This window comes from Gossypium hirsutum, chromosome A06 (assembly GCF_007990345.1).
Source record: "Gossypium hirsutum isolate 1008001.06 chromosome A06, Gossypium_hirsutum_v2.1, whole genome shotgun sequence".
NCBI classification, from domain to species: domain Eukaryota; kingdom Viridiplantae; phylum Streptophyta; class Magnoliopsida; order Malvales; family Malvaceae; genus Gossypium; species Gossypium hirsutum.
The window spans coordinates 2,570,381-2,596,243 of NC_053429.1; the positions used below are offsets into that span (position 1 = coordinate 2,570,381).

Here is a 25,863-nt window from a genome sequence, read left to right on the forward strand (position 1 = left end):
TCCCAAGCTCTCTCACGTTTATTTTCTTCTCTCTCTCTCGTCAATTTCTCCAATTTCAATTTTGGATTCTTTTGCTTCAGTATCCTCTTATTCCATTATTTTCTTTGTTCATTTATTTTTTCTTCTTTTTCATTCACATAATTGTTAGTTGCTGTTCATTAAGGGTTTCATTTGTCCTCTTGATTTTCGTTTGATCAAGTGTCGAATCAAGTAAGTGTAAGTGTTGTTTTGTTGAGTTTTATAATGGTTCTTTGATTCTTTTACATTTGGTTTTGACCGAAGTTCTTATAGGTTTAGTATGTTGTGAAATTGAATTTTCAGATCGGTAGAATAGAGGCGTATTAATGGATATTTGGTGCTTGGAAGCGCATTTTCAGGTGTGTTACTTGAACACTTGTAGTCGAGGGTGTAATTGTTGTTAATTTTTTTGTTTTGCAGCAAATTTGGGGGTGGTTTTTGGACCACACGGGCGTGTGCCGCACACGGACCATCCACACGACAGTGTGCCACTTTAAAAGTTAGAGTGATTTTCTTGTCACACTGCTGTGTAACCTTTATTAGGGATTTTGTCGATTGCACACGACCTAGGGAGGATTCACATGACCTGGGACACGACCATGTCTCCCCTGTTTCTTATGGTGAAATTATGTCACGAGTTACACAGTCTGCCCACACGATCGTTTACCTCAGTCATACGGCCGTGTCTCTCAACCACACGATCGTGTACCTTAGCTACACAAGCGTGCGCCGACGGTCCACATGACCATGTGCCGCTTTAAAAGTTAGGGTAATTTTCTTGTCACAGACCTCTGTTAGGGATTTTGTCAATTGCACACGGCCTGGGGAGGTTTCACATAGCCTGAGACACGACTGTGTCTCCCCTACTTCTTATGGTGAAATTATGTCACACAAGCACAAAGAGTTACACGGTCTGCCCACACAGTCTTGTACCTCAGTCACACGGTCGTGTCTCTCAACCACACGATCGTGTGCCTCAGCTATACAACCGTGTACCCCTGTCACACGGTCTGAACCTTCCCACACGGTCATGTGGTTCTTTTTTTTGTGGAAGTTTTTACTCCTTTTTCGCAAATTAATTTGTTTTAGTCACTGAATGATCCCTTGCATGTTTAAACCTCTGTAAGAGTGATTGAGACACTATTACTGGTTGTGGAAGGTCTATGAAAGGCATATTACTGTTAGAATATTATATATATATGTATTCTTAAGATTTAATTTTGTTATTCGCACAAGTTGTTTACATGATGTGGTAAACTAAATTTGGTATATGAAAATGTTTGGATGTGAAAATTAGAAATTTTGTATAATGTTGAATCTGCTATTTTGGAAATCGGTTGAGTATGATATGAAACATTGGAAATTGTATATGAGTATGTCTAGTATGATATATTTGTATGCATTGAGAATTTTGCATATGCATTATGGTTTGGATTTGGTTACGAGGATAAGGTTTGGATTTGGTTATGAGGATAAGGAAGTTAGATTTTGCAGTTAAACTGCTTTGATATAATTTGGCAGTAATTCTGCAACAATGTTGGCAAATTGGCTGCATAACAATCATGTGACACATGACCACTTTAAGGTTTGCTTGAGTTGGATGGGTCCACCATAACCCAAATTTGGTGTGTAAATGATGGAAGGGTCTAAAGTACTCTATTTGGTGTGCAGGTTGGACGGAGTTGGTGTGTTTGGATGGTTGGGTGAGTTTTATTTGCATTTGTCACGCATTTGGATATTTTCTACGCATTTGAATGTGTAATATTTGCGAATGGAATTGCTTATTCAATGTGTTTAACTTATATAAATTATTTGAGATTTCAGTATGTTTGAATGCTTGTTTGACACTACTTAATTACATTTGTTTTAGACTCATACTGAACTCCGTAGCTCACTGCTTAGTTTATTCTTGTCAGGTAATTCGTTAGGTTAGGTTTTGGACTCAGCAAATCAGATGTCTCGGAGTTTCACATCTTGGTTTGGTTTAATATTTTTTTCGTAAGATTTAATAAATTAGTTTCAATTGGATTGTAAATATTTTATATGAACTATGGTATGAGTTTCCAGTTTTGAGTTAGATTAGTATTTTCATGCATGGACTTTAGTCAATTGACTGTTTACCCTTTTTTAATAATCGGCCAAATATTTAAGTCTTAAATTTTATGAACTTCAGTTAATAGAAAAATGTCAGATTTTTCCGTTGCAATACTAATTTTGAAATTTCGATTAACAATTTGTTAAATCTAAAATGTTTGCAAATCGAAGGGAATATCAATTTGACTTTAATTTAATCTTAGCGACAATTAAACCACTGTTTGCAAAACGTAAGATAAGTATATTACCAAATTTTGTTAAACATGAGCCAAAGTGGTCTTAGAAAATGTTTTTGGTAAAGTTTGAACGATTTGTATGTTCTAAGTCATTTCAATAGCTAATGTGAATTTCAAGATTTAGTCAAAATTTTTGGGCTAGATATTAGGGTGTTACACAAACAGTGTGATAGAGTATTGATTCAGATAGACAATTTGGAGGTTTTTCAGGAAATTCAGGAAACATTTTCAAAGACATCACATTCAGCACTAGTCAAGCATATTCAACAACTCTTGTTAGAAATAGGTATCACTAAACTGGCTTTTGATAGAAATGAAGGGCTACAACTGTTTACAGAGAGTCCATTGAATATTACTAGTTAATAGTGTTTAATTTATCTATTTGTTTTACATAAAAAAAAAGGCAAGTCATTCAAATCAACTTACCTTAATTACCTCGGCTGGATTGAGCAATATAAAGTTCGAAAAAGAAATTAAGGTTAAAATTGAAATATAAATTTTATAGGGATCAATGAAAATTTATCATTGTATTAACTTGTAATTTTTCGAATTTTAAAGAAAATAATTCTAGAATTTTATCTTTTTGGGGAGGGGGAACGATCATGCACGGCCCCTTCTTTCACGAGTTCAAGTTTTATGAAAAAAAATAGCATTAAAAGATATTTATCGGTTTAAAAATTCAACTTAATTTAATTCCAAATTGGATATAATTCCCTACACTAAAAATTAAAAAGAAAAGAAGAGAAACCCACCTACCTTATCCAACTACCTTATCCTACTAAGAAGACATATCAAATCTAATATCCATGAGAGAGCCACAAGTCGTGACATATTTTATTCCCATGCCACAAAAGTTAAAATCTTAGACCATATCTACACACATAAGTACCCTTTTTTTTTAATTTAGTCATTATTTTTTTATAAAGTTATAATAATTTTTATAAAATTAATCTAAATAATTACTCCAAGATAAATTTAAAAGAAAATTAATACAAATCAAGCATCTTTGGTTTATGTATATTTATCATCTATTTTTGTTAATGGAAATGGACCAGAAAGATTGAAAAGAGTGGGCATCACAAGAAGAAAGGGATGATTAAAGAGGAAGTGGATGATTATGTCCAACACGTGTTCTTTTAATAGTAAAATCTACTAAGCAATGATAAAAGAAATTGAAATCTTTTAACTTGCCAACACATTACCTCTTTCTTGCAAGAAGGGCATAAAATATCGTCGATTGAGTTTTAATTTAGATCGTATTAATATAATTTTTAATATAAGAGAATGTAGGTTCGAATACACTGAAAATATTATGCTTCTTTATAAGGATTGGAGAGTGGCTATGAGTAGTTTTAAGCTTTGTATAAAAAATAATAGATATTATAGTATTTATGATATTACCGTAACTTATTTTAAATCTTCAATTTTACATTCTCCTAATTATTGTAATAACAACGATATCAACTTAACTAAAATTTATTCCAAATTTTTTTTTGTATAAATTAATCATTTCAAGAACAAAGAAAGTTACATTATCCATATACTTTATAATGGTAGGATGATTCTTTTTTTTCAAAGAGAAACACTCATTTTGATTCTCAAACATGTGGATAACATTAATTTCTTTCTCTCTCTTTTTTTAAAAAAAAATTATACTTTTTTCTATTAAGCATAAAGTATTGGATGATGGAGTGACTTTCACCTAAAGAATCCAACAAAATTCCAATGGTGATTAGACATGATATGAATTAATCGACTAAGCTTCCAGTTATCTCTTTATTCTGTTAAATGCTCTATTTTAGAAACACCCTACAACCTTGGGTTTTCTTTTTTCTTTTTTATTATTATTTGTAAATTTCCACTCACCTATTTCCTACAAAAGTTGAATATATCTTATAAGTGCTAAATAAGATATCTTTAAAAATTCTTCTTGAATGTCCTAAATACGTGTTATCTTGTCTTTTTAAGGTTTAATGTAAATGCATTATCTAAATGCATCTTATTTCCCCACATTTGTCATTCAACAATCTTGTCCCATGGTTTATCTAGATGAGGTTGAATATGAGTAGCAAAGAAAAGAAGAATTAAAAGCATAGATAAGTAAAGGGATAATTTTGAATTCCAAAATTTCATTCGATTAATTTAAATTTAATATAATGTTTTTTTACATAACAAAAAAAAATCATGATCAAGTAAAGGATATTTTGACTTTTTATACACATCTTGTTCATTTTCTTATTTCTTTCATTAGCTGTCTATTCTGGTGGAGTCCTTACACAATTCTGATCAATTTCACCATTAGTAAAATATCATTATAAGCATGAAAGAGTTTTCATCCCACACACTATCTCTTCAATGATAAATTAATTCAACCCTTCTCTTTATTTAGAAGCTTGCGTTCTCTAATATGTTGTTCCTTCATAAATATGAGGAGTCGTCTAAAGATAAAAATTTGCACTTGCATTTTCAAATTCTCCCTCAAAGATTTCTAAATAAATTGCCTTTCTCCACTTCAATGTTGGGCCACAACTGCGCCTCCATAAGAATTTCCAATGAAGCCATACAAGCCAAAATCGAATTGATACAAACATGAAATAATCTGAACCGAAATAATCTAAACAAATAACCCCAAATAACATAAACCTAAAGTGATCATAACCAAAAATGTTTTGAACTCGTAATTATCTAACAATAAAAATCTAAGTCTCAAATCTCAATTACCCATACTCAAAAAGATCCGAACCTAAAATGATATAAACTTAAAAATTGATTCGACATAAAATAATTTAAATTTTTTAATACTTAAAAATTCATTTAATCCAAAATCAATCCAACTATTCTAATCTACAAATCTAGATAAATCCTTTAATCTTCTTTGAATTAACTCATTAAACCAATAAAAGACCCCAAGAATGCACCATCTTTCACTTTCTCTCAATGTCAATTTTTTGCAACATGCGTAGTGTTTAGGCATTCATTGGAAGAGGGCCCCAAGTGCCATAAATTTTCTGCAAACTATTCTAACTTTATGTCCTAACATGCTTTTTATTTTTCGCTAATGGAAATTGAGAAGCCTACTTGTTTTTTAGGCTAAGCTTTGCCTCCAATGAGATATGGCAAAGTAAGTTAGGTTCATCCTGCATGTTTTTGATGCTCATTTCTTTTGTCCCAATCCTTAGGTTCTATCATAGGAATGGAAATTACAATATCTATTGCTTATGGGACAAATCGAAATGTCTTGTTATCTGTACAACAACAACCCCCATCACACTAATTTGCATGTTTACATCATTCATGTTATAGAGCAAAAAGAATAACTCGTAAAAGCAAAATTAAGCTGGAATTCACAATCTAGTCCCCTCTATTAATCCTGGTCCTTATTGATCCAATTAACAAACTAGTTAAGAGTAGTATCCCATAAAAAATTACTGAGAAAGTGGATGGAAAACTTGCTATATACAATATTTTAATAATCGGATCCAAGGTCGAATTGATTATATCATTGATTTTTATTCAATTAGTTTAATAGTTGGTCCAACGATAATTAAATAAATAATTAAAAATTCATACAAATTATAAAAATCGATTAGTCACCAAATTTTAAATTTTTACTACTTTTTAATGGTTCACCCAAAAATGAATTTAATTTCTATGTTTGAACCAATACACTGATTAATTTCTGACATGATCGACTGAATTGGTTCAAATAACACTGATTAAACACAAATCATTTGTCAAAATAACAGCCTCAACCTTGAAAGAAGGTTTGCCCAACCAACAGCTTGCCCACTTAGGGAATTGTCACAAAAATCCTGCCAAAATCAATTGAGACCTTTGTCACATTCATTATGTCTTGGCATGCATCATAAGGGGATCCAGCACCGATTAACTGCAACATAACCAATCATATCTTCAAAAAGATTAGATCAGTTTCCTGACAGGGCATCTCATAATTTTACTACAAACTCTACTTTAATAGAATTACTGCTTACAAGGATGTAAAAACAAGCCTGACACAAAATTCACCATCTACATAAAACTCCCTCCTCAAAATAGGCATTCAATACACTCTCATAAACTTGTATTTGTTATACATGATAATCATTTGAGTCGAGTCTTTTATTAAAAAATTATCTCGAACTTGAAAAAATGTTTGACTAATTAAGAGTTTGCCCACTTAAAAATCGGAACAAAATTTATTAAAATTCTCTCTGTTACATCCATCATATCCTAATGCATATAGTAAGGAATTTTACCATGAATGGTCCTATAACATATAGTCAATCATATCCTAAAAAAGATAAAACATATCTTGACACGACATTTCACTAAACCCTACTTAACAAAATTAGTGCTTATAAGGGTTGAGGACAGGCCTAACACCGAATCCACCACCTATATAAAACTCCCTCGTTCTCAAAATAGGCAATCAAGACACTCCAATCAAAAAACGGGGATCTCTTTGTTCTCTAACCCCTTCCTACAGTTCTCAGCACTAGGATAAGAGCCACTCCAAGTCACCTAACCTCAAACCTTGTATCCACACTATTCCTACAACAATCTAGTTCCTCAGTGCTTGTAATAATGCCATGGTCCTTTTGTTTTACCTTTTTCTCGAAAGCGCCATTAGTGGGGAAGACCAATTGATAAATTTATAGGGGTTTGTAAAGATGAACAAGTAAATGCTGAAACAAAGCTTTTTAAAGATGGAAGATAAAGCAGTTTCTTATGCTTTTGAAGACAAATATTGGGTAAAAGAGGAACAACTTTTTTTAAAGAGATGCATTGAAGAAAATAATAGTGTTTTCAACTGTGTAGCCAATGAGTTGGATGGGGCTATACAAGGAAAAAGATGGACAATGCAGTAAGTTTTTGGTTGGTGAAAGGTACACCTGTATATTGAATCAGATTCCAACTATGTGACCTTACAATGGGAGTCTGCTTATTTTCCATGTATAACATTGATTGCCCAACTTAATTAAGCCAAGCAATTAATTCTCCCATCAAATAATCTGGTGATTCTGGTAAGAATATTAATTAAGTTCAATTAGGGTTATCAATTCTGACACAAACATTGAAACTCGAGCTGAAAGTAATTTTGATTTTATCATAAAAAAATTATTATAACTCAAATGATTTAAAAAACAATTAAAATCTAAAATGATTTAAACTTAAAATGATCTAAACTATAATCAAGAGCGGAAGGAAGGGATAGGCAATAGCCTTCGCCACCCCAAAAATAAAAATTTCTTTATATAATCCTTTTTAGGTTTTAGGAAATCACAAGTTCAATGAAATTATACTTTGCCTTAAAAATTGTAATAATCTGAAAATTTTAAAATTAAATTGATTTAATGTAAATAGACCGACCAAAAATCAACTTCGTCAAAACCAATATGAGTTGTGGTACGATATTTTGGGTAAAAAAATCTCTCCAATTCCTCCAAATTTCAAAATTGGACAAATTGGTCCCTATTCATAGCAATTTAACTCTTATCAATTTCGAACATGAGAAACTAAAGGTAATTAATCACGATGTTAATATTTCCCATCAATTACACATGATTTTGATTGGTATAATAACAAATTTAGCTCTCAAATTTTACACATTCTGTCAATTTGGTCTCAATTTAACAAATGTATCCCGCAATATTTGTGTAAATTTGTTGAGGCTCAATTTATTTAATTTTTTAAAACTAAGGCCAAAATGACAAAATATATAAACATTGAAGGCTAAATTTGTTATTATACCAATCAAAATTATGTACAATTGATGAAAGACATTAACGCCGTGATTAATTGTCCTTAGTTATTCACTTTCGAAATTGAAAAGGACTAAATTACTTAAGTTTTTTTTTTAAAAAGTTCAATTTACTCAATTTCAAAATTGAGTGAAACTAAAGAACTCATTTTACCGAGATTTTGTGTATTAAAAACTTTTTAATACGAATTCTTATTATATATATTTCTAACATATTCATAATTTTATCCTACATTTAAATAAAAATCTTATGGCTCGATTTGAATAGTTTTCGTTTTAAATTTATATAAACTTATTTTATTTTTTAAAAATATTTTATTTTGTTTTAATTAAAAATATCTTTATTAATTAAAAAATCTTTCACTATCTAAATATGTTCTATAACTCGTTTTAAGTATGCTCTAGCTGTTTTGTTAACAATTCTATTAGGAAAGCACCATATTTAAATATTATATAAAATATTATAATAGTTTTTTTTTCAATTTTCAAATATTATAAATTATAAAATCCCAATTTTTAATAAATAATATTATAATTAAAATATGAATAAATTTATTTAATATTATAATATAAAAACATGAAATTATAGTAATTTAGAAGAAGTAAAATAAGTAATATTAAGAATTTTTATTTTTCATTAAAAATATTAATAAGTAATAATAAGTAAAAAAACAATAATGTAAATATATCCATTTTATTAAAAAATATTTTTAAAAAAAGTGCTCAAAGTAATAAATGATGTATAATAAAGTGTTACCAAATTGATTGGATTAAATTGAAATTTTATTAAGATTAAATTGAAAAGTGAAATTTAATTTATATTACCTTCAAATAATGATACAAGGATAATTTTAAAATATTAAAATCTAGTTTTACATTTTTTTTTGAAGTAATGATACAAGAACAATTTAATGATGTTAAAAATTAGGGGAAGAAATTTTACCCTTATTCAATTGGGCTTAATTTGCAATTTGACTTCTAAAGTATATTTGTTTATCTATTGAGATGTATAAAAAAATTTTTTGTCTTAATTTGGTACCTAGAGTATATTTAAATTCTCAATTTGGTATCTAAAATATGCATTTGTTATATTTTTTAGTCCATCTTTTTACAAATTTTAAAAAATTATTATTATTATAGCCAATTACAAAGCGCCACATGGCATCTTTATGTAAAAAATATTTTTTTATTAAATGTATATAAACATTAAAAAATATTAAAAAATAGAAATAAAGATATAAAAAGTTCAAAACTATATATAAAATCTAGAAGAAAGAAACATATATATTATAAAAATAAAATTTATAAAAAAATACGATAATTGAAAAGAAATTAGATGAAATTAATAGTATTATTGCAAAAAAATATAAAATAAAGAAATAAAAAGTTTTAAAAAATAATTTTTTTATAAAATAATAAAACATGATTCGACCATTTTTCAAGCTCATAATATGTTATTTTTTTATTATATCTTATGCAATTTATATTATATAAAAAATACATACATTATATTATGATGTAAATTTTAAAAATATAAATGTTAAAATGTTTATGTTTAGAAATTTAATAAAAGAACATATATGTAATGGCAGTAAATTATGTATACATACATAAATATTAAATATTAAATATTAAATAAAAATAATTATATTTTAAGAATAAAAAATAACAATGGGTCTAAGTAAGATTGAGTTTGTCATTTAAAAATAGGAGCAAACTTAGACCATAGTTGGTACAATCCTAGTACAAATGGTACAAAAACTATTCCATTAAACTATTTATTGGTTGAAGTGGAAGTACGAATGCACATTCACTCTTTAATACGTGGTGGTTGTATTTTGTGTTATTGTTCACAGATTTCATCAGTTTTGTTTTTCTCTCCAAATGGACATTTCTATTCTCTTTTGATGGTTAAAACCCTTAAAAACCTAAATAGCGACTTTTTTTGTATTTTTTCATTATTTTGACCTATTATCTATCAGTTTAGGGTTGATTGACGACCACCTTCTTCTCCCCTTTCCTTCTCTTCCTTTCTTCTCATTTTTCATTTTCTTTCTCTCGTTTTTTTCTCTCATTTTCTCCTATTATCGTCGAGTTGTCATCGATGCTAGTGCCATTGTCACCTTCTCACCATCTACAACTCCCTTCTCCCTCTCTCCTCAAAATACCCTTACTCTTGTTCCTTATTGCACTTTTCGCCTCCTATTATCGAGTTTTCGTCAATGTTTGTGTCACCGACACCTTCAAATTAAATGGGTTTTCTTTCTTTTACATTCGACAAGAGGAAAAAGATGAATGAAAATTGATATATATTTTTTTACCTTATTTTAACTTAAATAGTTAGATTAGGGCTAATTAACTTAATTAATTTAAACTAATCATGCTTTAATTAACATTAAACTAATCTTAATTAACATAAGTGAGAGATGTCATCATAAGCCACTAAATCCTATTGAAAAATGGTTAATTTACTATTTTTATTTTTTAGCTAATTGCAATTTAAGCCTTTATATCTTTGGCCAATTAAAAACCTATAACGATAAGACTTTTACAATTTAGTCCATGTACCCTAATTAAGCAATTAATAGATAAAATTGAACGAAAATGAGATTCTGAAACTGTCTTTTCTGGTATCATTGAAAATCAGGTTGTTACAAACTCACTCGTTTTTTCTATGTTTAACTAAATGGATTCAATGCATTCTAAAACTTTAGAGTAAGCTTCGAGAATGACAAGATTGTCAATAATGGTTACAACACACCAATTCGTGTTCTTAGTCCTGGTTGTTGCCATTTGATTATGTGGTTTTGACAATCGTGATATGGCTTGTATTAGTGACTGTAACATTTTCTCCTATATCTTATGCTTGGTCCAAATATGTTTTTAGTGTAACTTGACTTTTGTCAAGTGTTCATTCAACTTTCTTTGATTTGTATTTTCAATGTAATTATAAATCAATGAAAATCATGTTGAACAAAAATAATATTCAAACCAACAATGAAATGAAAAAGTGACTCGCTTGATTGAAGAAAGCCCTTTTACTCTTTTGAACTACTTCTAAGGCTACCCATCTAGTCACTTAACCTAGAACATACAAGAACTCTAAAAAGAAAGTCAAGTGATGAAACCATGGTCATCTATATTGTATCAATAATAGTTTTATAGGTTGGTATACATTGTTTCTTTCTTAAACCAATATCAAACAACTTAAGTTTCATCTTCATCAAAATTTCAACATGTTTAAGCTATTTTATCGTATTTCAATTCGTTTCAATCAAGACTAATATATACCAGTGCATCACCAACCTATACCAACTTAGCTTGGTCCATTGGAAATGGTGCTAATATTCGTTGCTCAAAAGATTCTTGGATCCCATATACTGGTCCTTTAATTTCGCAAATTCCCTCCTATGCTATTCTTTATTTGGATTGCACTCTAAGGGATTTGGTAAAGTTTGATAGTACTTGGAATTTGGATCTGTTTCGTATATGGTTGTTTGAAGAAGTGATTAATCGTATTGTTAGTATCCCTCCTCCTCATCCTAATTCGGGGTCAAATAGGATAATTTGGGCTCATTGGCCTTAGGTTCCTTTTTAGTACATAGTGCGTTCTGGTCTTTAAAAGAAGGAACTTGGAATCTTGAGAAGAATTTTGGAAGAATTCATGGAAGTACCAGGGTCCATAAAGAGTGAGATTTTTCCTTTGGTTGGCATTTAAGCGGAGACTTCTAACGAATTTAGAGTGTACATAACGGGGGATTGGATATAACTGTTCTTGTCCTATATGTGGGTATGGAATTGAAGATAGTATTCATGTGCTTCGGGATTGTCTGGTAGCAAAGGAAGTGTGGATGTATATGATTCCAATAGAGCATCAACAAAGATCCTTTTCTTATACTTTTCAGGTTTGGTTATCTTATAACCTTGTTGTCATATAAGGCTGCAAGATCAGGGCATTACATGGTCGTGTCTTTTTGGATTAATCGCTTGGCATATCTGGAAAAATAAAATCTTTTCATCTTTCAGAATGTTACTTGGTCGGCAATTGAAGTTGTTGAAATCTCTATTAGTTGGGCTCAATAGTCACAAGAATAATACTCTTAGTTTGGGATATAACTCTCATGCTGATGGTACGTGGGTCCATTTATTCATTTATGGCGTAGTGGCCAGAGCTACATGAAATGCTTCTGTTGGAGGTGTGTTGCAGGATCAACTTGGAAATTAGATTTTGGGATTTAATCGTTATTAAGGTATATATACGCATTTTGAGGCTGAAATATAGGGTATCCTGGATGGGCTTCTCGTTCTGTTAAATAAAGGGTATAGATGAGCTACAATTCAGACTCATAATCTTGATATGGTTCAGGCTTTAATTGATATTGGATTGGAGGATTTAGGTATCACTGTGGTTAGAATAGTCCAGCGAGTTATGAGATCTAAAGGACAATGACGGATTAAATATGTAGTTAGAGAACACAACATGATTGAGGATTGGTTGGCTAAACTTAGTCTAACGTTGAAGTCAAATTTAAAGGTTTTTGATATGGCTCCTAATGAAATCTTAGAAGTTTTACAACAAGACAAAGCGAATAGTATTTTTAAGCAATTGATTTGATGTAATTTATCTTTTCATTTTGTCAAAAAAAAAGCTAATTTTTTATAACTGTAACTTAACTAATTTTCACTATTACATTTTAAAATGAAGTAATTATTAGATTAAGCATTAAATCTAATTACTACTTTTAAATTGAGGTTATATATATAATAGAACTAGAAATCAAACTATAAAAATATTTCACCATATCGATAAATTTGAAACGAAACACTAAAACACAATTCTATTAATATAGTCATCGATACAATATTAACAACCAAAGATTGTACAATGAACTTGAACTTAAAAACCCTAAACCCAAAATTCCCAATCCTATCCTAGATCCGTTCAAACTCAATTTTATAAAAAAAATCGAAAAATCAAATTAAAAAAAAATCTAAACTCAGAAAAAACCCACCAAAAACAACTTCACCCAACAAAACATTTGAGCTGTATGGCATGCCCCATCAATACACTTATATCAGATAAGACCACCATCACTATCAAAGTCATTAACCCTTCCACCAATGGCAAAAACCAATATAAATAAATGTCTAAACCAGTAAAAAACAATCAAACAAACCCTACATCCCCAAGTCAATAACACATTCCCGCTACAGAAACCCCCCCCCCCAAAAAAAAAAACATGGCAAACACCCTTTTAGAAGCTTTCAACGTACGAGTTGTCGGCTCCGGCGACAGAATCCTTGTCTTGGCTCACGGTTTCGGTACGGACCAATCGGTTTGGCAACGGATTCTCCCATTTTTCACACCTAATTATCGTATAATCCTATACGACCTCGTTTGTGCCGGCAGCGTCAACCCCGATTACTTCGATTCCACTAGGTACGACACTCTCGATGCTTTCGTCGACGATTTGCTTAATATTCTTAAAGCTCTCGGCGTTCACCGTTGCGCTTACGTCGGCCACTCCGTCTCCGCCATGATCGGTATCTTGGCTTCCATTCGCTGCCCTCAACTCTTCTCCAAACTCATCCTCATCGGCGCTTCTCCCAGGTAAAACGGAAGGAAAAAAAAATTGGCCTTTGTGGTTCACCGGTGAAATATGTTAAAATTTAAATATTCAAAATTTCAGGTCTAGAATTAGACCTAATAATAAAGGATTGAATTAAATCAAAAAGACTAAATTTAAAGTTTCAGCATAACACAACGACTAAAATTAGAGTTAGACCAAAATGAAATTTATGGTTTGCAGGTTTCTCAATGACGAAAATTACCACGGAGGGTTCGAGCTAGGCGAGATTGAGGAAGTATTTTCAGCAATGGAAGCCAATTACGAAGCTTGGGTAAACGGGTTTGCCCCAGTGTTGGTGGGGGCCGATGTGCCGACGGCGGTTCGAGAGTTCAGCCGGACACTTTTCAACATGAGACCGGACATATCATTGTTCGTTTCAAGGACGATATTCAACAGTGATCTGAGAGGGGAACTCGGGAAAGTGAGAGTGCCGTGTTGCGTGATCCAGACGGCGAAAGATGTGTCGGTTCCGGCATCGGTGGCGGAGTATTTAAAGACCCATCTTGGGGGACGAACCACGGTGGAGATTTTGAGAACAGAAGGCCATTTACCGCACTTGACTGCGCCGGTGTTGCTTGCTCAAGTGCTCCGGCGAGCCCTTCCGCGGTGAGTTTTCTAGTGTTTTTTTACTTCAACAATGCCAATTGGACCCAATGGGTCGGATTTTTATTCTGGTGTTGATACAGTGATAATTCAAACCCTTTTTCTCTTTAACGTAATCTCTATGTTGAAAAATAAAATCTAATTTCTTAATTTTCTCCTAATTTTCTCTTAAAATGAAAAAAAAAAGATAATTCATGCATAGATATCAATTGAGGAAAAATGTATATTTTAAGGGTCAATTAACTAATTAACCCATTTGAATTTTTTCAATTTTTACATCATTTTAAGTTATTGTGATTTTGAGTTTAAGTAGTTTTAAGTTTGGGTCATTTAAATTATATTTTAGTTGAACTGAATATAGTCAAATTCGCATTGGGTTTAATCATTTTAATCGGTGTGTATCATTTCAATAATAAATCGATGTAATTAACTTTATATTCAAAATAATATATAGAAAATGAATAAAATATCTAACTTTTATTATTATGGTAATAATAAATCATAAATTTGTATTTTTTTTATATATACATAAATTTGTGGACGTTAGGCTCCTTGGGATTTTTTAAATATTATTTTATCATGATATTTTTTCCCTCCCATAGGATTAGGATTAGAATACCCCACGTGATTGTGACGTGACGAGAGGATGCTTTTCACTATAAGAATAGTAGTATATTAAGAATTATCTAAAAAGTAAATTAATTATTTTTTAAAAAAAGTATTCACTTTTATTATTAAAAATTTATGTTGTTAATAGAATAACTAAATAATTATATGTGTAATATGTCACGTGTATCTTATTTTAACATATAAATATAAAATTTTAATAGTAGAAATAATTGAAATTTTTAATAGAAGAATTAATTTTTTTGATATGATATATAGGGATTAATTTATCTATTTTTTTAATAGATAAAGGAAAATATAATTAGACTTTTAATACAAAAATCTACTATTTTTAATTTTTTTCCTTTAATTTAATCTTGAAATTTGAAGTATGTTTCTATTTATTTTCTTTATTTTCATGACTGTTAATAATATTATATATATTCAAGTGTTTTTTATAATTAAATTATTTTTAACCAAAACAAAAATTAATTAATGATTAATTGAGGTATGAGCTTTGCATAGGTTTTTTTTTTATATATTTTGAGTTGGTTGAAACTTGCATTTAAATTAAGACTTGGTATTTGATGTGTTAATAATATATTTTTTATTTTACAAGTATCTTTAAAAAATTGTGACGTGCCTATTTTTTTATTTTTAAAATATTTTATTATATTTTTTCTCATTTAAATATAATGGTTAATGCATTATTTGGAATCTGAATTTGATAATTGTTTTCATATTGGGGTTTTATATTTTTTTTTGTTTAACTTAATCCTTGAATTTGGCAATTGCTCTCACATTAGATTTTGATTTTTTAGTTCAAATTAGCCCCTAAACTTGACAATTGATCATATATTAAGGTTTGAACTTTTTTTATTCAAGTTAATCCATGCTATTTCCTTAAAAAAAGTTAACCAAAATAAGTTCAGACCCAAATATGAAAATAATTGTCAAGTTCAGAGACTAACTTGAATAAAAAAAACAAGCCCTAATGTGGGGGCGATTATCAAATCTAGAGACTAACTTAGAGAAAAAGATTCATACCTCGATATAGAAACAATTACCAAATTTAGGCCTGAAACAATGCATTAACCCTAGATATAACTATAAGAATATGCAAATATCTATGTGTAAATAATTTAAATGGATGTACCGTGAATTTTTTTCGAATCAATTCGAGTTAAATGAAATTTGAGTCGAGTTTAATCGAGTGAAATTGTTCAAGTTAAATTAAAATATTGTTACAATATAATTAATTCTATGTCAAAGCACATAAAATTAAAACCATATATATTTTTAAAAAATAGTTTAATATAATAAATTGAAATTGATAATTTACTTGTTTAGGTCTTCAAATTTACCCTTTTGGAGAATTTTAAAAACAAATTATGAAATTTTGGAATTTTTAGGGATCAAAATATTAATATGTTATTCAATTTATTTAAATTGTAAAATTTAAATTGACTCGAAATTTGAAAAATCAAATTATTTATTCGAATTTAGTCGAAAAAATCTAATAGAAAATAATAATTATAAAATGTAAATATTTGGTGAAAGGCTTTTGTATAAATACGTGGCGGCCTCATGGGCCGTGATAGCAACAAAATTCCACCACAGCCCAGAAGATATTTTGTGGAACTAATTTGACATTTGAACAGATAATTTGAGGGACACCAACATTGAAAGGTAGAGATTCAAATTGGTTGGATTCGATCCGATTTGATTCGATTTTTTTTTTTAAATTTTTAGATCGTTGATGATAATTCGGTTTTATTTAGTTTTCGATTTCTTTATATTATAAAGAAGGTTTTGTTTCAAGATAAAATTGCTTAAAAATTGTATCACTTAAAAAATGGTACTGTTAATTTTATTACAAAAGTATTTTAAGCCATGTCATTATCTACTTGAACAATTATGCTTAGTTTTTCGTCGATGTTGCAGCTGAAAAGTGCTTTTTAAATTGTTATTAGAAAATGTGCTGTGAAAAATATAGTTTATTAATTTTAAATGTTTAGTAATGTTGCTAAAAATTGCAATTGAAGGTTAAAATGTCCTTTTTTCTTTTAACATGATAATTGTTATACCACTTCTTTGACTTGAACACGTAGTAACATGAGAAGCGATTAGAAATACGCCCACAGGCAGCCCTCCACTTTATATCGTCTGGATGATTAATCAGTGACCAACTACTTGTATGCTTCGTATCACACACGAGAGGAATCATCCATCTTTAACCACCCGGTTGGGCTCTTCGATAGGCCATCCATTATTAATGAGTGTGTTTTCCTCACGAGGAGATCACTCAGGAACCACCGCTTACCCATTAATACCCTAAGATACAACATAAAAAGGGCCTCCTCTCCTTTCTCAACAAACCCTAAGAGACTAAGCTCTCATCCCTCTCCTCTTCATTCTCCTACTTTTTTGGTTCTCTGCCCAACAAGGGTAAACATGCCTTACTTACACCACCTTCTCTTCCCTTGTTGATACAAGGTATCAACAATAGTGTAAAGTAAAAAATTAGTTAAGTTATATGATATTTAAATAATTTAATATAATGATACATGAAATATAAATTTTAAATACCTTTTAAGTAACTAATATAAATTATTTACAAAACTAATGGTACATAAAATATTTTAAAAATTTAAAAATATAATAAATGATAGTTAAATAATTTAATATAATGATACATAAAATATACATTAATCTAATTTTTATATACCTTTTAAATAGTTAGTATCAGGGGAGAGGTCTACTTACATCAATGTAAAGCGTTTCTATTTTACTTCCTTTTGCAACTTTTTATATCATTGATATTTAATAATCTAAATTGTTGAATTTATATCAAGATATTTGCATTTATCATGCAAGTAAATTTTTTAATCAATCTGATATTTCCATCATATTGGTCTAAAATATTGTTTATATGAATATATATTTAACGGTTATTATTTTTAAATAAAATGAATAGTTAAAAATATTTATTTTACACCAAAAGTAACATGCATGAATGATATGAATGAAATATAACGATTGAACTGATAAATATTAATCGTATAAAATTTTACGAATTATGTAAAATCAATTTAATTTTACATCAGTATACGAAAATCTCTCCCCTAATTCTATATTGTTTGTTGTAAGCTAAATAAAAATTAGGGTTTATCAATTAAAATTAAATTTTGATATAAAATTGCAAAATTATGTTAGCTGGGGTGCAGCTCGTGCCTTTTTTTAGTGCTACTTTGTTAAACAATTTAACCAATATTTTCTCTTTTTTTGGTAAATGAATCTTGTAATTATACTTTTTTTATGGGAAGGGTTTCATGTAAAATTACTTTTTTCATTGGTGTAATTTGTAAACAAGGATTATGGCCATCCTTAACTAAATGGTAAAATTACTTTTTAGCCCTTCAAAAAATTAAAAACATTCAATTTAAATATTTTTAACCTTTAATTAAATGGAATAATTACATTTTTAATCCTTAAAGAAGATTATTTTAACATAAATATTTTAACTTTAGCCCTTTCAGAATTTTAGAAACAAATTTTTTTTTTAACTTCACCCCTAAATTAAGTATTTAATGTCTAAACCAAATTGTGTATTTTTGTTACATATTTTATTAGTAATGAAAAATAAAAACAAATTTGAACCTCTAAGTTTAAAAAAAAAATAGAATTGTGTTTGAGATATTATATTAAAATCCAATGATAGGTTTGTTAATCCATGATTATTTGATTCAAAATAACTATAAAAATATATATGATGGTTAGCTCAATGGACGTGGGTGGAATTTCGAGTCAACTTTATAAGAACGGGATTTAAATCTTAGAGAATTCTATTACAGAGAGATCGTGCCATTTACCACTCCAAATCGCAAGAGCATAGACTTCCTAGTCTAGCCTTTTTAAACAAAACCAAAAAAATATATAAAAATTGTTACAAGATAAGGGTACTTTTAGATAGACTGTAAAGTAAAAACAACGATGTTTGTGAGATTAATAATTATAGCTATGAGATAAAAGATTTCACCACACTACAATCATCGTCCATCCAAAAGTAGCCTAAAGACTTTCAACTCAATAACCCAAAGCAATCCTCATTCATTTTTTGAATTTCTCTAATGTGGAGTATGAGTGTGGGATTAAGCAAATGGAAAAAAAAAAAAAGAAAAAAAGATTGTTGATCATCAACAACATGCTTGTGTAATCACAATTTTTTAACTAACATTAAATCCTTTTGATTATCTTATTTAAGGATTAAAAAACATTTAAAAGTGGATATTGTTAAAAGACTCTTGGTGGAGGTTGCAGATTTGGATTAGGTTATAATATCTTCTTTAATTAGTTAGAGATAATTTAAGATATATATTTGAAAGAACCCAAACTCATATGCATAGGGATTAGAGATTATTGTAATGGGAGATGTACACTTTTTCATCATATTACAAAGGTCTACATGCAAAGTATGATACCCAAACTAATCATTGGAGTAGGGCTAAATAGTTTTAGCAATTTTGAATTTAAAACTTCAAATATTAAGACTATTTTGCTGCATAGGAGAAGAGGATGATAATAATATCTCGATTTGATTATAAAATATCAATGATTTGAATTTAAATTGATAAGAATTTAAAATTGAATTCAACATAAAAATAATTCAAATTAAAATTATCTAAACAAAAAATGGCTATGAAGCAATCACAACCAAAAATGATCTAAAATCATAACTTAAGTTGCAAACTTGAATAACCCGAACTCAAAATGACTAAAAGCTAAAATAATTGAACCCCAATTAATACTTGTCAATCTTTTATATAACAATAACCCTCTATAACAACTAAATTTGTTGTGGAACAAATTTTTTATGTATTATTTTTACACTGTATAACAATTTTTCATCTATAACAACAAAGTATACTCCTTATTAAAGTAAATTCTCTTTATCAGCTTCTTGTCTCAAAATTTAGTAAAATCAATTCTATACATAAGTGAAATAAAAATAATAAATTTTACTTAATATATTATTTCAATAAAATATTTAAATTTTATATAAAACATATTAATATCCAATACCTCTAAAATAGTAACAATATTAATAATAAAACAATAGTTATACAATATCTAAACAATAACAATAAAATAGTAAAATGGTAGCAAAACAATGAGAAAACAATAAAAAAATAACAATTTTTTATTTGTCTTTTTGTTAATTCAAGTTGGGTCAGGCTCGAGCCAAAAAAAACTTTACTCAAGACTTAGTTCGTTTTTTAAATGAATCTTTTTTTTTTTCGTTCAAGTCTATTTTTCAAGTTTATAAATTATCTTCGAGCGGATGGAGTGAACTAACACATGCAAAGATCTAGTAAAGATGAATGGAATCAATGTCTTTGAGTAAAAAAAAAAAAAGAAAGAGCATTGCCCACCTATATGAACTTTGCTTACTCAAAAAAGGAAGCATCTAATATATATATATATAGTTAATAATTCTTTTTTTGAAATTAACCAAATATAATATAATATTGGAGCTTAACCATACACCATATGGAAATTGGAAAGTGATATAACGTCGAATAAAGAGAGAAAAGAACAAATCATTACAAAGCTCTTCTAAAAAGAAAAGAAAAAAAAAGTGAATAAAATAATAACCAGATATTAGGTTTCGTCTTATAAATAATCATCTATTTACTATTTTTGTTTGTTTGTTTGTTTCCACTCCACAAATTTGGTTTAAGAAAAAGAAAATTGATAAACTTAAAAAGTTACAGTACCAAGCTAGTGATAGTGTGAGGTTTCGACACGTAGAAAGATGATAAGATGGTTAAAATAATTTTAATTAACAAGAAAATCAAACACCAATAATGAATGTGGGCACCCCTTTCTTTATTTCGTCCTCATGCACGAGTTTCTCGTGGATTTCCTTTCAAATATTTTAACTATAATATATAGTCCCTCTAAAATGATTATTTTAATTTAATATAGTTTGATTTATTTGTTTGTAGTTAAAGTAAATTAAATTATTAGTAAATTTACGTTTTAATCTCTTAAATTTTTCATTTAAGTTATTAGGCTATTAAATTTGTTGTCATATGACCTTTTCTATTTGCACCACTTATATTAATCGAAAACATATTTTTCCTTCTCTTCTATAATTCAATTGTTTTTCACGAAACAACTTTGACAGTTAAAATTCTAAGAATCGAAATTCAAATAACTTTCTTCTCTGATCTTCTACTCATCAAAGAATATTAATTTATCGTACCGATTATTCAATGGCCACTTGGAGCTCGTTAACTAGACTTCTGAATAGTTTAGTGACTTAAATGAAATCTTTCAAATAGTTCAGTGGTCATTCTATAACATTTTGAAGTTGAGTAACCAAAACTTAAACTTTTCGAATAGTTTAGTAACATTGGGTCAAGTTTATTCAATTGTTTATTAAATAGTTCTAAGCTTTCAGCAACATATAAATTTATTATAGGTTAAACGCCATTGACTAAATTTTCGTATAACCTAAATAATGTGACCGATTAATGATCACAACTAATGATCAGAGGCGGATACAAGGGGAGGCTGGTAGTGGCCCTGGCCCCTCCTAAAATAGAAAATTTATATTTAGGCTCTTGAAATTTTCTTAAAATTTTAAATTAATAAATGTAAAATTGCACTTTGGGCCCCCCTAAAATTATAAAAATTTGATTTAATCCTTTAAAAATTTATAAAGATATAGACTATAAAAAATTAAATTTCCATTTTACCCCCCCTTCTGGCTTCGCCCTTGCTAATGATGTTATCAATCTAGTCCTCTTAATAATTTTATAAAAATAAAAAGATTGACTAATACCAAATTAGAGCAAAAAGATTACACTTTATATAAAATATGCACTTAATTAAACTATGAAATGTTACCAAACAAAGCAAAAGTACCACTAAAACAAAGAAGCCACAATTCCGGACCACAAATGACATTCGTTTATTCCACTTTAATACTTCCTTAAACTTATAGTTTAAGAAAGAAAAAGACAAAATAATACAATATCTAACTATTTGTTATCTTATGTTTATATCTAAAAATAATAAATTTGTAGTTTAATCTCTCTAAAAACTCTAAAACTACAAATAATTTGTTTAAAAAGTATAATTAAAATTTTCTTTTTAATACTTTATTATTTAATTTTAACACATTTTCATAAAAAAAATAACTTCAGTATAAAATACATTTAAATATATTATGAGCTGATCGAACATTAAATCAATTAGTAAAAAACTTAAAAAAACCATCTTTTAAGAAATAATAAATATTATCATGGTATTGTTTTTGTTTTTCACATTTTTATCTAAAATTTTTAAATAAAATAATTAAAAAACACTACTAAATCTATGAATCGATCCCGAAATTGAAGAAATTTTGTATACAAAACCTTTAACCGCAACATGTAGTTCATTCAATAACTATATTTTTATATAAATATATAAAATTATATAAGTTAGTGTTACTCTTAACAGAGTCACAAATTCAATTATAAAATTATAAAAATATATCTTTTAAAATATAATTAATATGATTATAATGACAAATTTTTCTTTTCTTATTTTTATATCATTTTAAAATAAAATAATTATAAATTATAAATTCAAATATTAACATAAAAATACAAGTTTATTATCACTTAATTGACTCATTATTAAATAAATTTTATGATAAGTGTGATAAAATCTAATATGAAAAATTGATTTATATACACATTTACGATGTGATATAATATGTAATATGGTATAAAATAAAATACTGTATAACCCAAACGATTAATATATACTTCATAAAGTATTCGAAAAAGGACAAACCAAAATCCAGAAATCAATCTGCTCCTCATAAGTCTCACATCATTTTCATAGCAAGATAGATTTTATATAAAGATATTTACATTTTTTATTCACATTTTTTTATCTCGTAAAATCTCTATTTCAGTTTTTTTTTAAATAATTACAATCATTTATGTGATGTAAGGAAAGATTTTTATGCTTACAGATCTGAGGGACTGGCTGCGGCGTTGGCGGACCTTGGTTGCCGGAGCAGCTCTATCAATTTCTCTGCCTGTACAAAATAAATGTCCAAATTAATAAATGAATCATGAGAAACAAAACGACAACGAAATAATTCTATTCATCTTCGACACAATAATACAAAACAGTAGTAGCCTTTCATGATGAAAACATAAGAAAAAGAAATTTCAACAAACTGATTGGAAAAGAAATTAAATTAAAATAAAATAATTAATTAAATTTGAAAAGACAGTTTAGCCTCTTTTGCGACTAGGCGCGTTTTGTTGGTTTCTTTATGAGTTTTCTTTAATTTTTTTTAATTAACCAAAATGGAAGGAGAAATTTCTGCGACTGGCGTGGGTGATTCCGCGACTTTTTTTTTCTCCCAAAAATAGCCATGCCACGTCAGCCAACGATGACTAACCAACCGTACATGAAAATCATAATAATAATAATTTATGGTGATTAGAAAAATGAATAAAATATATTTAATATTAATTTTAAAATAGTAAAATACAATAATATCTTTATAATTTTATTTTTAATAAATTTATTGATTGAGATGGTGTCACCAGATTTAGTTAGAGATTTCAAATTAATAATTGCATGAACACTCGCTATGCGAGTAAAAATGAAAATAATATATTTTAAAAGAAACTAAAAATTATTAATAAAGAAATAAAAAATACATAAATGGTTCTTGATAAAAAAAAATTTTTTGAGTCTCTATTGATAAAAGAATTGTATGAGAGAAAGAGGGACGTGGTTTCTATTTTTTTAAAAATTACTTATTTAATTTTATTAATTTGTTGAGGTAAATCTATTTTTCTTATTAATATTTAAAAAAATTAAATAAAATATATGTAATAAAAAAAGTTAAAATTACTTATTTTTAAATAAATTGATCTTATTTGTATCTTTCTTAACTGAAATCCAATATTTTAAGTTAGTATAGAAATATATGGTTGATATTACCGTTACTAGTAACTTACCTTTTGCTTGGCGCGATTGGTGCCTGACTGAGACAAAGCGACTAAGGGAGGAATCGCTCCTTCGCGGGCCACCTTAGTACGGTACACCACACTATCTTCACAAATCTGCAACAAGATTGCGGCGGCGATTTCCTTTTGTCTTTGTGATCCAACTTCAATGATTTCAACCAAAACGGGAATCCCTCCTTCATCAACTAATGCCGTTTTGGCTTCCGGTACTGATACCAGCACGCTCAAAACGAAAGCCGATTTGTCAACCATGTTGGAACCGAAATCTGCCATTAATTCCACTAGCGGTTTCATGATTCCAGCTTCAACGGCCTTGATCTTGTTCTCTTTAACCGTGCATAATGAATACAGAGCCGTTGATGCGTCTTTTTTGCCGCGAATTCCACCGTTTTCGAGAAGGTTAACCAAAAGTGGAATCGCTCCTGACCGTCCGATTGCAACCTTGTTTTCTTCCACTTGTGACAACCGAAGCAAAGCACAAGCCGCGTTTTCATTCGCCGTTGAAGTTCCCGTTCTCAAAGCTCTAACCAGTGGCTTAATCGCTCCAGATGAAGCTATAAGTTCTTTATTCTCGTCGCATAAAGACAGATTCAAAATCGCCGTCACGCCGTTTTCTTGAAGGTTAGGATCGGTTGATGTGATTAACGAAATCAACGGTTTGATCGCACCGGCTTTAGCGATCTTGATTCGATTCTCCGGTTTGTTCTTCGCCAACAATCTAAGCTCAAAAGCCGCGTTCTTTTGCTCATCAATCGAACAGGAGCCAAGATCCGATACGAGTTGCCGTATAAATTCATCGGAGTTATCAGAATTAGTACAAGCGAGAAATAACCTCCGGCTTTGCGATGACGCCGTGGAGAACTCACCGGATCTGTCGCTGTTACAATCACTAAAAGCAGAAGAATCATCGTTGATACTCAAATCAGTAAAGCTCCTCCCCATAAACTTGTAATTCACTGCATTCTCTGTCTCCATATCCAAAACCACCACGCCGTCACTGCATCAAAAATCTCACCGGATATTTTTGAAATCGGGTGACCCGGATCCGAATGTGAAAGGTAATTTTCGGGTTACTTGAGAAGGGCTGAAAAATAGTGAATAAGGAAGCGAATATAAAGGGTGGAGTGCAAAAGACAAAAGGGAGCTACACCTGGACGCTTACAATGGGTTTTGGGTTGACACGTGCAGGGTTTTGACCGTACCAAAAACTTTATAAGCCATTGTTGAGCACGTGCGAATGGTCTGTCCCTTTAAGCGCGTGCGTCGAAGGTTCGCCATTCGATAAACGCTTTTTTTTTTATTATTATCGAAGACGCAGTCCCCCTTGGTTCCCTTCTCTATCACCAATTAAACTCCCCGTGGTTCATTGGGAAAAAGAAATGATAAATAAAACAACTCCCCACGGTTTTGAAAGTTTAATAAATGTTTTGAAAATTGTATGGGTGTTAATTTTTAGTTTAATTGATTCGATTAGTTTAATTAAATAAATTATTAAAAATAAAAAATAATTTATTTAATTTAATAGTTAATTCAATTTATTTAACTCTTTATTTCAAATTAGTATATCGAGTAATTCTTAATTTAATCTGATTCTGAAAACAGTGAATTTAATTAATAGAGAGATAAATATGAATAGCTTATGATAATTGAATTTAAGTTTTTAAATTTTATAAGTAATTTGTTGCATTTTAAAAAAGATGTGATGGTAATTTTATCTTTCAACATTTATAGTTTTTTTTATCAATCTAGCCGTTTTTTAATTAAATTTAATGCTCAATCTAAAAAAAAAAGAGTCAAATTACAACTTAAAATTTTTTAACGAAAATGCTGGCTAAAACGTTAAATTTTTAAATAACTTGCATGGC

At 29.1% G+C, this 25,863-nt stretch overlaps 2 protein-coding genes and 1 long non-coding RNA gene across 3 annotated transcripts; 2 read left to right on the forward strand and 1 right to left on the reverse strand.

Annotated features, from left to right (window-relative positions):
• On the forward strand, positions 1–2,195 carry LOC121230295 (uncharacterized). The gene is made up of 4 exons (XR_005928247.1): positions 1–210; positions 322–377; positions 1,690–1,721; positions 1,935–2,195. It is a non-coding gene; the product is annotated as an uncharacterized lncRNA (long non-coding RNA).
• Positions 2,196–12,934: 10,739 nt separating this feature from the next.
• On the forward strand, positions 12,935–14,492 carry LOC121203649 (strigolactone esterase D14). Its single transcript, XM_041114845.1, has 2 exons — positions 12,935–13,720; positions 13,920–14,492. The coding sequence occupies exons 1-2, from the start codon at positions 13,350–13,352 to the stop codon at positions 14,347–14,349; spliced, it is 801 nt and encodes a 266-aa protein (XP_040970779.1). The 5' UTR covers positions 12,935–13,349; the 3' UTR covers positions 14,350–14,492.
• Positions 14,493–22,741: 8,249 nt separating this feature from the next.
• LOC107930611 (U-box domain-containing protein 4) lies at positions 22,742–25,435 on the reverse strand. Its single transcript, XM_016862285.2, has 2 exons — positions 23,990–25,435; positions 22,742–23,049 (listed from the first exon to the last, which is right to left on the reverse strand). The coding sequence occupies exons 1-2, from the start codon at positions 24,971–24,973 to the stop codon at positions 22,978–22,980; spliced, it is 1,056 nt and encodes a 351-aa protein (XP_016717774.2). The 5' UTR covers positions 24,974–25,435; the 3' UTR covers positions 22,742–22,977.
• Between the last annotated feature and the right edge of the window lie 428 nt (positions 25,436–25,863).

Bases quoted from the DNA above. Each gene is read 5' to 3' on its own strand.
- LOC121203649 (XM_041114845.1), top strand. From the start codon at position 13,350: ATGGCAAACACCCTTTTAGAAGCTTTCAACGTACGAGTTGTCGGCTCC. The intron at 13,721-13,919 runs GTAAAACGGAAG...TATGGTTTGCAG, and splicing joins CTCATCGGCGCTTCTCCCAG to GTTTCTCAATGACGAAAATT.
- LOC107930611 (XM_016862285.2), bottom strand. From the start codon at position 24,973: ATGGAGACAGAGAATGCAGTGAATTACAAGTTTATGGGGAGGAGCTTT. The intron at 23,050-23,989 runs GTAAGTTACTAG...TATTTTGTACAG, and splicing joins CCAATCGCGCCAAGCAAAAG to GCAGAGAAATTGATAGAGCT.